This window comes from Pseudorasbora parva, chromosome 20 (assembly GCF_024679245.1).
Source record: "Pseudorasbora parva isolate DD20220531a chromosome 20, ASM2467924v1, whole genome shotgun sequence".
In the NCBI taxonomy this organism is placed as follows: domain Eukaryota; kingdom Metazoa; phylum Chordata; class Actinopteri; order Cypriniformes; family Gobionidae; genus Pseudorasbora; species Pseudorasbora parva.
Genome location: NC_090191.1, coordinates 39,245,524 through 39,258,079, shown reverse-complemented (window position 1 = coordinate 39,258,079; position 12,556 = coordinate 39,245,524). Strand labels below are relative to the sequence as shown.

The 12,556-nt window shown below is 38.5% G+C and overlaps 1 protein-coding gene across 1 annotated transcript in view; it reads left to right on the top strand.

Moving 5' to 3' along the window:
- The window catches only part of si:dkey-97m3.1 (fatty acyl-CoA reductase 1), a 38,264-nt gene that overhangs the window by 5,213 nt on the left and 20,495 nt on the right, over positions 1-12,556 (top strand). The window contains exon 2 of the mRNA XM_067427184.1: positions 10,519-10,744. Within this exon, the coding sequence (XP_067283285.1) occupies positions 10,556-10,744 (189 nt within the window). The 5' untranslated portion in view covers positions 10,519-10,555. The remainder of the gene's footprint in view (positions 1-10,518; positions 10,745-12,556) is intronic.

Here is a 12,556-nt window from a genome sequence, read left to right as displayed (position 1 = left end):
AGCAACGCAAGTTTTTTTGAGTGTCCTATAATCCCCAAATACATCTCAGTTTCTTGCTGAAAAATGTCACTTAAATAAAAGTGATGAATGGGCATGTTTCCATGCGACCCATAAATCCATAACCTCAAACAGTCAGACTGTCATGGTGTTTTATGTTGCCTTTAGTGTCGTCTGGTGCTCAAATGTTTGAGGAATCAATGATTCCGACTCGGGTCAAGAACATGCTTTCACTTCATGTGTTGCTTTTGCAGTCGGGACACAATGTACGTCAAGCGCGCGTCTGTAGCCTCAGGCGACGGTGTTTCTTTGGAAGCTCCTCGTTTGTTTGACTTTCATGTCTCGAGGCGTCTCGAGCGCTTACATTCTTTGATGTGAATCATTATGCAGGGGTTGGGTGTGTGTGTGTGTGTGAGAGTGAGTGAGTGAATGAATGAGCAACTTCCTTTGGCATGTCGTGAAGTTGTTGTTTATTTTTAAAAGAAAGGATTTATTGTAGTTTAGTGCAAGCAAAAACACATTTTTTTTAGTAAATGAATAATTCCCACTCAAGGCATAGATAAAATAAAGGGGCGGCGCCTGGTTGAGTTAGTCAGAAGTGTGTTGAAACTTATGGTTATGGTAAGGGGCGAGATATTTCCCAAACACACTCGAATCGCTTGACCAATCACAACACACTGCTCCAGCTGACCAATCAGAGCACATTGTGCTTTCAGAAAGAGGGGCTTCATACACTGTAAAAAAATTTTAGTTAATTGAAATTAAAATGTTGAGTTAATACAATTAATTTTTTTTGAGATTCGACAACCTTTATTAAAATATTATTCAAATATTTTGTAAGCATATTGGGTAATTGTGTGTTTTTTATTTCTGATGACGCGGTGAAACATGCCAAATAGTGCTATTTTCATGATTTATCAAATGTTTTATGTGGTTCAGATACAATTTTGAGTTTCTACTTATTAAACAAAGTTCCTACATTGTATCAACTCAAATTTTTAATTTCAATAAACTCAAAATTTTATGGCAACCAGGTTACTCACTTTTTTAAGTTAAACCAACAAAAACCGACACATTTTTTTACAGTGTAGAGACAGGAAATAAACAGAGCGTTACTGACAGACTATGAAGAGAAGAAGCTGCAACAATGGAGAAGATGGGAAAATATTGGATTCTAGTAGAGCCCAAATCAAGACTTTGAGGCACAATTGATCCCCTTGGACCAAAAATGGTTCTGTTTAGAAATCTAGAAAAGGTTCTTTGTGGAACCAAAAATGTTTCTTCTATGGCATTGGCGCATTGCTGCGCAAACTTCCTTTTGGACTTTTATTTTTAAGAGTGTTTTATTGAGAGAAATAGTGATGTTTGCCTCTGCAAACTCCACCGATAAATGTGGAAGCATTGTGCTCGAATTGAAAGTGTATTGTTCTAATGAGATGCCATTATTGGCTATCTCTTAATGTACATTGAGCAGTGAGTGTTCGAGTGATGCATTAGCTAATGATGTTGTTAGCAATCTGCTCTCGCTGCTCCCAGAGGATGCTTAACTGATGTAGGGCAAATCAATCAACACACACACACACACACACACACACACAATACTTTAATGTGATTAATGCCAGAGAGTCAACATGTCAGTAATATTATAACTTTCTGAACTTATAAAAAACAATTATGTTTGTGTTTAAATTTAAATATTATTTCTATGAATCAAATCCATTGCTATTTTGCTTACTAATGTTTTCCCTCCAAAATTATGTTGCATCCTGGAGGATGATGTCATTGAGGAACTGGCTAAAGTAATTAATTATGCAAAATTCAAAAAATTGTTTTTTGTAAAACATTTGAAACATTATATCATTTATTTTGGCATTGCTCTCATGTAAATAAACTTTAGAAAGATTTGACTTGATTTATAATTGATAATATTGACTCCTCCTTTTCTCTGTTTAGAAAAAACAAATTATATTATTGATTTAATTTAGCAATCTATCATATACATAAATGTAAAAATATACATGCGTTTGATTTTCTTTTATTTATATCACTGTAATTCTGAATAGTCTTTGACTTGGTTCCTTCTATCTTCATTGAAATTTAGTACAAAAAACATATTCATGCTTTTCAATGGTCATTTTTTAATGGTTTTGAAATGGTGAGGGTTTTTTCATATAGTACATTCAGACAAATGTGATGAGGGCATGAAAGTGTGTTGACTAATAGCTGATCTCAGTACAGTCTCACTCCATCCGCAGCTGTCAGGATTCTTCCTCAGACTGTTTTTCTAGTGCTTTTGTTTTCCTGTCTTGTGCACTTTACATTACCTTCCCTTCCTGCTCGCTTTCTGCTTCATCTTCATTTATGTTCACTACCGATTAAAAGTTTGGAGTCTATAAGATTTTCAAATGTTTTTCTAGTTATTATTAATGTTGAAAACAGTTGTGCTGCTTCATAATATTTTGGAAATTAGTTTAAAAAAGCACCTTTTGATCAATTTAATGCATCCTTGCTGAATACAAGTATTAATTTCCTTCAAAATATTAATTTACAGTATGTGAAACGCGCAACCTAAAGGTTTGTCTTCAGCTCGTCTCAATATCTATGTACAGCATCAGTGACGTGGACAAGTGAAATATTTTCCCTATAGACATCCTTTGCAAGTGCATTACAGTGAAACTCCAATCAACCCAAAACTGTGATGATGATGATGATAAGGTTTAACCTGTACTGACCCCGTAACATTCCTCTAAAACTGTCATCGGTAATCCGTGCGGGATCTCAACAGATCTCAAATCCTCTTCCTGTTTGGGTAGATTGTTTCCTGTGTCTTCATACTTGTTTTGTACACAGTGTCCTCTCTAACCCCAGACGAGGTTATGTTGGCCGGTGAGAGTGATTGTGTGTTAGGTTGCTTCGTGTTTGTTTTTTCGATTCCGGGAAGAGACGCAGAAACAGACGGCCAGATAAAGTTGCCCTCGCCCGCATTTCCCGTAATTCAAGCCTGAATAAAAACGCAGGCAATGTTGTGGTGTATTGTATCAGGACTGTATCAGATCACCGCTGGAATATAGCTCGTATCTGACACTGCTGAAGCTGTGCATAATAAATTGCGCCGTTGTGTTTGTGTGTAAGCTATAGCCGTGGTTATAACCTGCTACGCTTTTTGACATGTTCATCTTTCTTTAGTGTGTACCCAGCAAGCAATAGCCATCATTTCACCATCTCAGTTAACTCTAGACCCAATATAGTTCGTCTATAAGTAACCCACTTCTAGCCAAAATAACCTTGAATTTGGTGACATGTCAAAATAACTTGTGAGATGTTTGATATTCCATCATGTAAGCAGTCAACATTACAAGGTGTTTGGTGTCATTTCTTTGACATGTTCATGTTTTAGATGACAAGTCTATTCTTAGGTTAGACGTCTATTATTTTCACGACAGCCCAAATTTAGCCTTGTTCTAGCATAGACGTCAGGGCTGTGTGTTTAGATGGCTATTGGATATCTTTTAAATGCAAAATTGCTTGCTTGGTAATGTTGCTGTTTGAGCATGAAAAATGTCTGCAAAGTTACAAAGTCAAAGGAAGTTCTTTTTTACAGTTTCTTTGTATTTGTGTGTAATTTGTGTGAATCAGTAGCCTGACAAACCAGACCCACATCAAGATGTTTGGTCTGGAAACTCTCCATTGACAGCTCAATCCGAGGGGCGGATAAACGGTTGTCTTTCAAACTCCCTCTGCACGCGATAGGATAGCGCTACAACCAACCAGAGCAACGAAGGTGAAGCAGAGCTCGCTGACTGATTAAACATTCACCGTATCCGGTCGGCAAAAGTCAGAACACATCTTCCCTTTTTAAGAATGACTTCAGTGCCGCTCTTTGTTATTTTCTCAGAGAAAACCTTAACTCCAAGTCTTCCAGAGTCGCGGTCAAAGCTGATTTGAAAGACCGCCGTTCGCCAGTTTCTGTGTTTACTAGAAGCAAGCGCAACTCGGCCGTCATTATATTAAGCCCCGCCCACTGACTCTATACACGATGTGATTGGCCCGACCAGAGTTTGGCGTTTACAGCTCAGAAGTGAATTGAGAGTTGCTAGACGACACTCACAGCAAATTAGATTTGCTGCCGCTAGGGTGCGTCTAGATTTCTAAGCTATTGAATCAGATCATTAGCCTAGAAATCTAGACGCACCCTAGCGGCAGCAAATTTTATCTGCCCGCAAGAGTCGTCTAGGAACTCTCAATACCCTTCTGAGCTGTATTCCTCACAATCTGGACGAGCCAATCACATCGTGTATAGAGTCGGCGGGCGGGGCCATAATGATGATGGCCGAGTTGCGTTTGAGTGCTTCTTGTAAACACAGAAACTGGCGAACGGCGGCGGTCTTTCGAATCAGCTCTGACCGCGACTCTGGAAGACTTGGAGTCAAGCTTTTCTCTGAGAAAAGAACAAAGAATGGCACTGAAGTCGTTCTTAAAAAGGGAAGATGTGTTCAGAGTTTAGCCGACTGGATACGGCGAATGTTTAATCTATCAACGAGCTCTGTTTCTCCTTCGTTGCTCTGGTTGGTGTAGCGCTATCCTATCGCGTGCAGAGGGAGTCTGAAAGACAACCGTTTATCCGCCCCTCGGATTGAGTCCTGTCTATGCCGAGTTTCCAGACCAAACATCTTGATGTGGGTCTGGCTTGTCAGGCTATCAGATCATGAAAAAATAATAAAATTGTGGAGTAGAAACTAATAGTTTTAGGAAATGCTTTCCTTCTCAGCCTTTCAGTGAGACTGAAAGATGCCAAATGTGCATTTGTTTAAAGCTCTTAAATTAGTCACTTATGCAAAGACAGGGCAAACTAAAGAAGTAAAGGCTCTGTTTACACCTGGTATTGAGATGAGTTTTGGTCAGTCGGACCACAAGTGAACAGCACTAAATACAGGTGTAAACAGCATCTTAAACATTTTGTCCCCTTTCATCGGCTTCCAGAGGTAGTCCAAAACGCATTTGGCTGTGTGGTTAAATGCGTTCAAACAGCCACAGAAGACTGTAGGCTCTCTGCCTAAACATTACAGGATAAGCACTAGATGGGTTTTCAATTTTGTTGGCTGAAGACCAAAGTGTGGTTTGAAGACGAGACATCACACACTTGAATATTTAAAACCTCAAACATCCGAGCTCTGGTCTTGTTTCCGAGGCAGGAAAGAGGATGTTGTGTTTGCTCCTGTTCAAAGTGCCTTCATGCTCTTAAGGTCACTTGAGGAAACCATTCTCTAGTGTTTTATTCCTGTAGACCTTTACAAATGTTTAGGAGGAACTGACTACTACTACTAGTAGTTCCAAAAATCAAATGCCACGAAGCTGTTATTCAAAACATCATGAATGAAAGTAAATGTGCTTGAGGGATTTTAAATCTGCTCTAGGTAATCACTAGCCTGGATGCCAGCCGAACTCAGCCCTGCCCACAACATTCGAGCTCGGCAGTTGGGTCTGGACTTGATCCATAGAGGAGTAATTACACAGAACAGAAACTGACCAATGAAATCATCAGGGCGGGCTTTAGACGATGACGGACAGATGATCAACAGTAATGTAATCATGCACGTCATCAAGGCGCTTGGATTGAATTTGTTCAAATCCTAAACGGAGAGCTTGTTTGTATCTGCATTCGCCTTCACTACTTCTCTCAGAAATTATCATGTTGGTAAGTACTCTGTGTATACTTAAATTCTTCTTTTTTTTACAACACCGGCAAAGATTGTTTATTCCAGCGACTGTGCAGACAGGGTTGCCAAGTTTTACAACAAAACCCGTCAACTACTAGCCCAAAACAAGCCCAATAGCTTTTCGGGGGGTTATTTGAAAAAAAACAAAAGGTGTTTGGGGGTAAAATGTGTGTTATTTTGGCAAGCTTACCTGCTAGAATTCACATTCCTGAGTCTATATACTGTATCACAAAATTGAGGTCGCTTTAACCCGCGGGAAAAAACGCAGTCTTGGCAACACAGTGCAGTTGAGTTCTGTTGGCATTTAAAACTCACATAATGCTTCGGTCCATTGCTCTGATTGGTTGTAGGTCTGTCCAATTGATGTCTTTCCTGGTTCGGGTTGAAACACGCCTCATAATTACAGCCCAATGGAGCATTATCAGACTCATATTCTGACTAGAATTGAGTAAGACCACGTCAGGCTATGACTTATGGCCAGTATAAAAGAAATGAGTCAACCTTTATTCAGCATGCATGCATTAAATTGGTCAAAAGTGACAGTAAATACATTTATGATGTGACAAAAGAGTTCTATTTCAAATAAAGCCTTTAAAATAAAGGCTATGCTCAAATCAGATCTTTTCACTGTGTGTCCAGAAATAATCAGCCTATCCACGTGTATGTGACTGGGCTTTCGAAACGGATGCAAGAAAAATGGAGATGTATCATCTCACTCTGTAAATAAGAGTTCTGTCCTGTTGCGGTTCAGAACTCCTCCGTCGAACAGATGCCGAAATCTCTGGACATACTATTCCAACACCGTATGAGTACTTCCGGTGTAGTAACAAATTGGGTCCCCCTTTTCTTTTAAGACCCCAAGCGATCCAGTTGGTTCAAACAACTTTTAATAGGTACTCTCTTTAGTGCCTGATTAGAATTCCTACAAAGTCATGTCATAATAAATGCTTATAATAACCACTTAGGTCTGTATTAGTTATCTTATATGCTAGCATAGCATACAGATAAGCAATTATCTTGATAGCTAATGCTGTCTTCACGTGCTATCGAATGCTTCCTATACTTCCCACTTCAGAAGTCGTGATTACGAGCTTGTTGTGTTCAGGTGCTTTTGTTGTCGGAATTAAAGAATGGAGGACGACAGGTTCATACTTTTGTGTGTCTTGGGGAAAATGTTATTTTAAAACTATAACCATTTCAGTAATTTCCCGGTCCCAGAAAATCATAGAATCACTGGCAAACACTAGCAGCACAACACGAAAGCATATTGTTTATAATTACATTCACAATAAAGGCATAATGTAGACAATATAAGGCTGATTAAAGACTAAAATGTCAATAGTTTTCAGCCCATACATGATCCTATTGTATAGCTAACTTTTAAAATTTCATTTTTTATAATTTTTTATATACTTTCAAGTTTTAATTACATTCAATTCTGTTTTCATACTCGTTATACAGTAAACTATGGATTGTTTAAATTAATATAATTTGTATACACTTATAATCATTAACTGTCAGGTTGGGGAGACCTGATTTCGAAGGAGGACCTGATGTTATCGCTGTGTGTCGTGTTAAAAGTGACACAAAAGATTCAAGATTTGAAATCTGATTTGAGCAGCCAGGGCATCCAGACTGAGAGACATCGGTAAAAAAAACACACTTCAAAACCTCCAAATGTGGGTTTAATCAGATTTGAAAAAATCTATTTTATGTGTTGTTGATCATCATAAATGTTTCTTTAAATCAGCATATTAGATTGATTTCTGAAGGATCATGTGACTGAAGACTGTATTAATGATGATAAATCCAGCTTTGATCATTCAAAATTAATTACATTTTAACATTCACATAAAAACAGTTCTTAAATATTGGAATAATATGTCTAAATTTGTACTGTTTTTGATCAAATAAATGCAGCCTGACTGAGCCTAAGAGACTTCTTATAAAAAAATCTTACAGTCTCCAAACTTTTAATCGGTAGTGAACATAAATGAAGATGAAACAGAAAGCGAGCAGGAAGGGAAGGTAATGCAAGGTTGCACAAGACAGGAAAACCAAAGCACTAGAAAAATGTGAACAGTCCGGTTCTACAGGGGTCTGAATTTGGTGAAGGGGAAATAAATGTGAATCTCCCACCAGTTGAGAAGCCTGAGGGAGAATCCTGACACCTGCGGAAGGAGTGAGACTGTACTGAGATCAGCTATTAGTCAACACACTTTCATCACACATGTCTGGACTTTATGAAATATCACTCACCATAAAAGCCGCTTGTCTAATTAAATCCATTGACCTTCAAAAAGATAAATTTACTTACTGATAAGACAGCTATGCTTGTTGCTGTGTCAAATATCATTCTTTGAGTATGCGTGTGTGTGTGTGTGTGTGTGTGTGTGTGTGTGTGTGTGTGTGTGTGTGTTATATTACATTGTGGGGACCAAATGTCCCCTTAAGGATAGAAAACCTAAGATCAGCTATATTGTGGGGCCAGCCATCGGTCCTCACTTTTCAAAACGCTTATAAATCATACAGGATGAGTTCATACAGAATGTTTCCTGTGATGGGTATAGGTTTAGGGTGTGTGTGTGTGTGTGTGTGTGTGTGTGCGTGCGTGCATGAGTGTGTGATGGGTAGGTTTAGGGTCAGGGGCAGTGTAGGATGTACAGTTGGTATAAAAACTATTACGTCTATGGAGAGTCCCCACAAAGATAGTGAACCAGACGTGTGTGTGTGTTTGCAGCGTCAGATTCATTCACAGGGCTTTTAAGTGTTACTCCTCTGTGACCTGCAGCCGTTCCGTCTTCCTCAGTCCCGTCAGTGTAATTCTTCCTCCCTGTCTCTGTCCGCTCAGAATGCGGTGGGTGGGGCGTTTGTGATGGGTGGCTACCAGAAGATCAGAGCACAGATTAGAATATATCTGACCCGTAGGCCTGGACAGATCAGCAGCCGCTAGACGTAATGTAAATGTGATGTGATCGCTAGTAAAAAAATGTAATGAGTCACACATCACTGCCAAAGGGCTTGATTTACCTCACACTCTTAAAGCTGGAGAGACCGGAGGAATAAAGTACAACAGACTGCGCTCAGTAGATACTATTGCTTCAGTATAGAGCGGTTTAAAATTTTCTCTATTTTTTCTAGCTTCAGTGTCAGTATATTTACTTTTTTTATTTTATTCACAAACATTTTTATTTTTATTTTTGTTTGTAGGAATTGTATTCACTATATTCCCAATAGTTTTGGGATGCCTGCCTTTACATACACATGAACTTTAATGACATCCCATTCTTAATCCGTAGGGTTTAATATGGAGTTGGCCCACCCTTTGCAGCTAAACAGCTTAAACTCTTCTGGGAAGGCTTTCCACAAGGTTTAGGAGTGTGTTTATGGGAATTTTTGACCATTCTTCTAGAAGCACGTTTGTGAGGTCAGTCACTGATGTTGGACGAGAAGGCCTGGCTCTCAGTCTCCGCTCTAATTCATCCCAAATGTGTTCTTTCACTGGAACTAAGAGGCCAACCCATGAAAAACAACCCACACCATAATCCCCCTTCCAACAAACTTTACACTTGGCACAATGTCGTCAGGCAAGTACCGTTCTCCTGGCAACTGCCAAACCCAGACTCATCCATTGGATTGCCAGACAGCGAAGTGTGATTGGTCACTCCAGAGAACACAACTCTGCTCTAGAGTCCAGTGGCGGCTGCTTTACTCCACTGCATCCCACGCTTTGCATTGCACTTGGTGATGTAAGGTTTGGATGAGCTGCTCGGCCATGGAAACCCATTCCATGAAGCTCTCTACACACTGATCTTGCACTCTTCTTAAGTCCACATGACGTTTGGAGGTCTGTAGCTAATCACTCTTCAGAAAGTTGGAGACTTCTGCGCAATGTGCGTCAGGTGAATTGGCTGCTCGTCGTCTCTGTTTCTCAGTGTCCAGGAGGAACGGCGTTCATCTCTCAGTTGCTGTTGTTCCTGCTTCCACTTTGTTATAATACCACTAGCAGTTGACCATGGAATATTTAGAAGTGAGGAAATTTCACGAATGGACTTGCATAGGTAGCAACCTATCACAGTACCACGCTTGAGTTCACTGAGCTCCTGAGAGCGAGCCATTCTTTCATAATCTTTATACTCCTGTGGCCATGGAAGTGATTCGAAAACCTGAATTCAATGATTTGGAGGGGTGTCCCAATACTTTTGGCAATATAGTGAATACACACACATGTGTCTGTGTTTGTGTATATTCTTTTCAAGTGTATGTTACTGATTAAACTGTGCCAGCTCTGTACGAACACAAATGCTCCAGAATGAATGAATCTACATCACCATTCAAACGTTTACACACCTACTCAATGTTTATTAGTAGTGTTTGCCAGGTCAAACATTATCCTTACTATTGCTCAGGCAAGTGTTAAACAAACACAGCACTAACATTCAATGTGTTTGTTTGTGTGTGTGTATGGTTACCCTGAATAATCAGACACACAATTCTCACCTATAGTGGATTAAAAAAGCCCTCTCATAACCCCCTAGCAACACATAACATTTCACCGTGAACATTTGCAACCACAAGCAGTTACTATGGAGGGCGGGGCATAACAAAGGGTCAAATCCCTTTCTAGTGTTTATTTGTGCACACATTAATGTCTAAATGAGAGACAGTTGACTGTATTTTTCCGGTTCACAGAGTGTCCTCTGAGAGAAAGTTGGGTCAAACAATAGTATCGTTTACTACTGAGCATGACTTGTTTTGACTGGTAAATCAGGTGAATTGGCTGCTCATCGTCTCTGTTTCTCAGTGTCCAGGAGGCACGGCGTTCATCTCTCATTATCATCATGGCCTCGATCTCGGAGTGGTACGCCGGGAAGAACGTGCTGATCACGGGAGCGACGGGCTTCATGGGAAAGGTCCTGGTGGAGAAACTCCTGCGCTCGTGCCCGCAGGTCAACGCCCTGTACATCCTCGTCAGGCCGAAGGCGGGTCAGTCCATGTCAGAGCGCGTCCAGGACATGATGAAGAGTAAGGTGAGAACGCTCTTCTGTTCGCTTTTCTGATGTTTATTCACCGTAACATAAGGAAAGATCAGGGGAAAAAAAGATCATTGAACTTTTTAGTTTTTGGTTGCTTTGCTAGTTTGTAGGGCTTCACAATTTTTCCAAAAATGTTGTGATTATATATTATTATGACTATAGAATAACTCTTATAATAACAATAACAATGATAATCTTTCATTATGATTATTACTAAATACAATTTTAAATCAAAAAGTATTTATTTATTTATTTATTTATTTGCTGTGCTTGTTTGCACAAATTGTCTAAAAATGTTATGATTATATATCAATATGACTGTATGATGATGAGGAGGAGGAGGCGCAGGATGAAAGTAATAATAATAATCATTATGTTTATTATTACTAAATAAAAATATAAAAACTGTCAAATATATATATTTTTAGCTGTGCTTGTTTGTAGGGTTGCACAATTTGTCCAGAAATGTTGCGATTATATATCAATTTGAATATAAAATCATAATAATAAAAATACAAATAACAATAATAATTTTTGATTTTGATTATTACTAAATACAATAAAAAAAATCTGCTTGTTTGCATATATTGTCCAAAAATGTTTATTATATATTGATTTGACTATAAAGTGATGATGATAATAATAATATAATGAAGTTTCATTATGTTTATTATTATTAAATATATATATATATATATATATATATATATATATATATATATATATATATATATATATATATATATATATATATATATATATATATATATATATATATATATATTTCTTGCTGTGCTTGTTTGTAGGACTGCATAATTTATCCAAATAGGTTGTGAATATATATATTAAAATGCTAAAATAATAATAAAAATAATTATTAATACAATTATATTATTATTATCAAAATAATAATAGTAATACTATTTTGTTGTTTTTATTATGATTATAATTTTTTACTAATTATAATTATTAAACAGAATAGTACAACAGTAAAATTACAAAGCAAATTGACCAGTATTTATTTATCGTCATTTATCTACATTTGAAAACACCAGATCCCCAGTGCCACGCTTCACTCTGAAACACGCAGTGCACACATTTATTTCATTAAATCACAGCTTTTTTCACAGTGCTTGATAATCCCATCATTTATTCCGATTAAGACTTCGGGAGCTGTATGTTCAGGTCTCTTTAAGACATTTGTTACCTTTCTAAAACATTGCGTTTTTCTCCCTTTTCAGGTTTTGCGAACACAAGCCTCATGTATTGTGTGGTGTCTTTCGGTCATAGGATATTTCTGCCTTTGTAAACGATTGACATTTGATCGTGTCCTAACTTTCAGTTAACTGGGCAGGACGTGTTGATCCTTAAATAGTTAGTTACGCAGAGCCGGTGCGGGTGCTCAAAGCTTTCCAGAGAAGCCAGTGAATCCATCTGTGTTTACTCGTATGCAGTCATCAGGGTTTGTCTTTATTGTTTTCCTTGAACTTGATACTCTGAAAACAGGCAGGAAAAGTTTCCCTAGGGCAACACTGTAAAATGCTCTTCGATTGTTGCTATGGCAACGCCACCACAAATGTTCAGAAGTCAAATGGCATTTCCATACGCGCTGCGCCGCCAGACCACAATGAGCTGATGCATCGCCACAAGAGTTTGTCTTTCTCTCTGATATCCTGCCTCAGGCGCTTATGTTTGAGGCGGGGCGACATGTTTCTCACTGCTCACTGCAGTTTGGGAAATCCAGGGATGGAAAAGTGTTTTCTTTATGTGATGATGAGTCATATCCAGAATAATGGACTGCAAGAG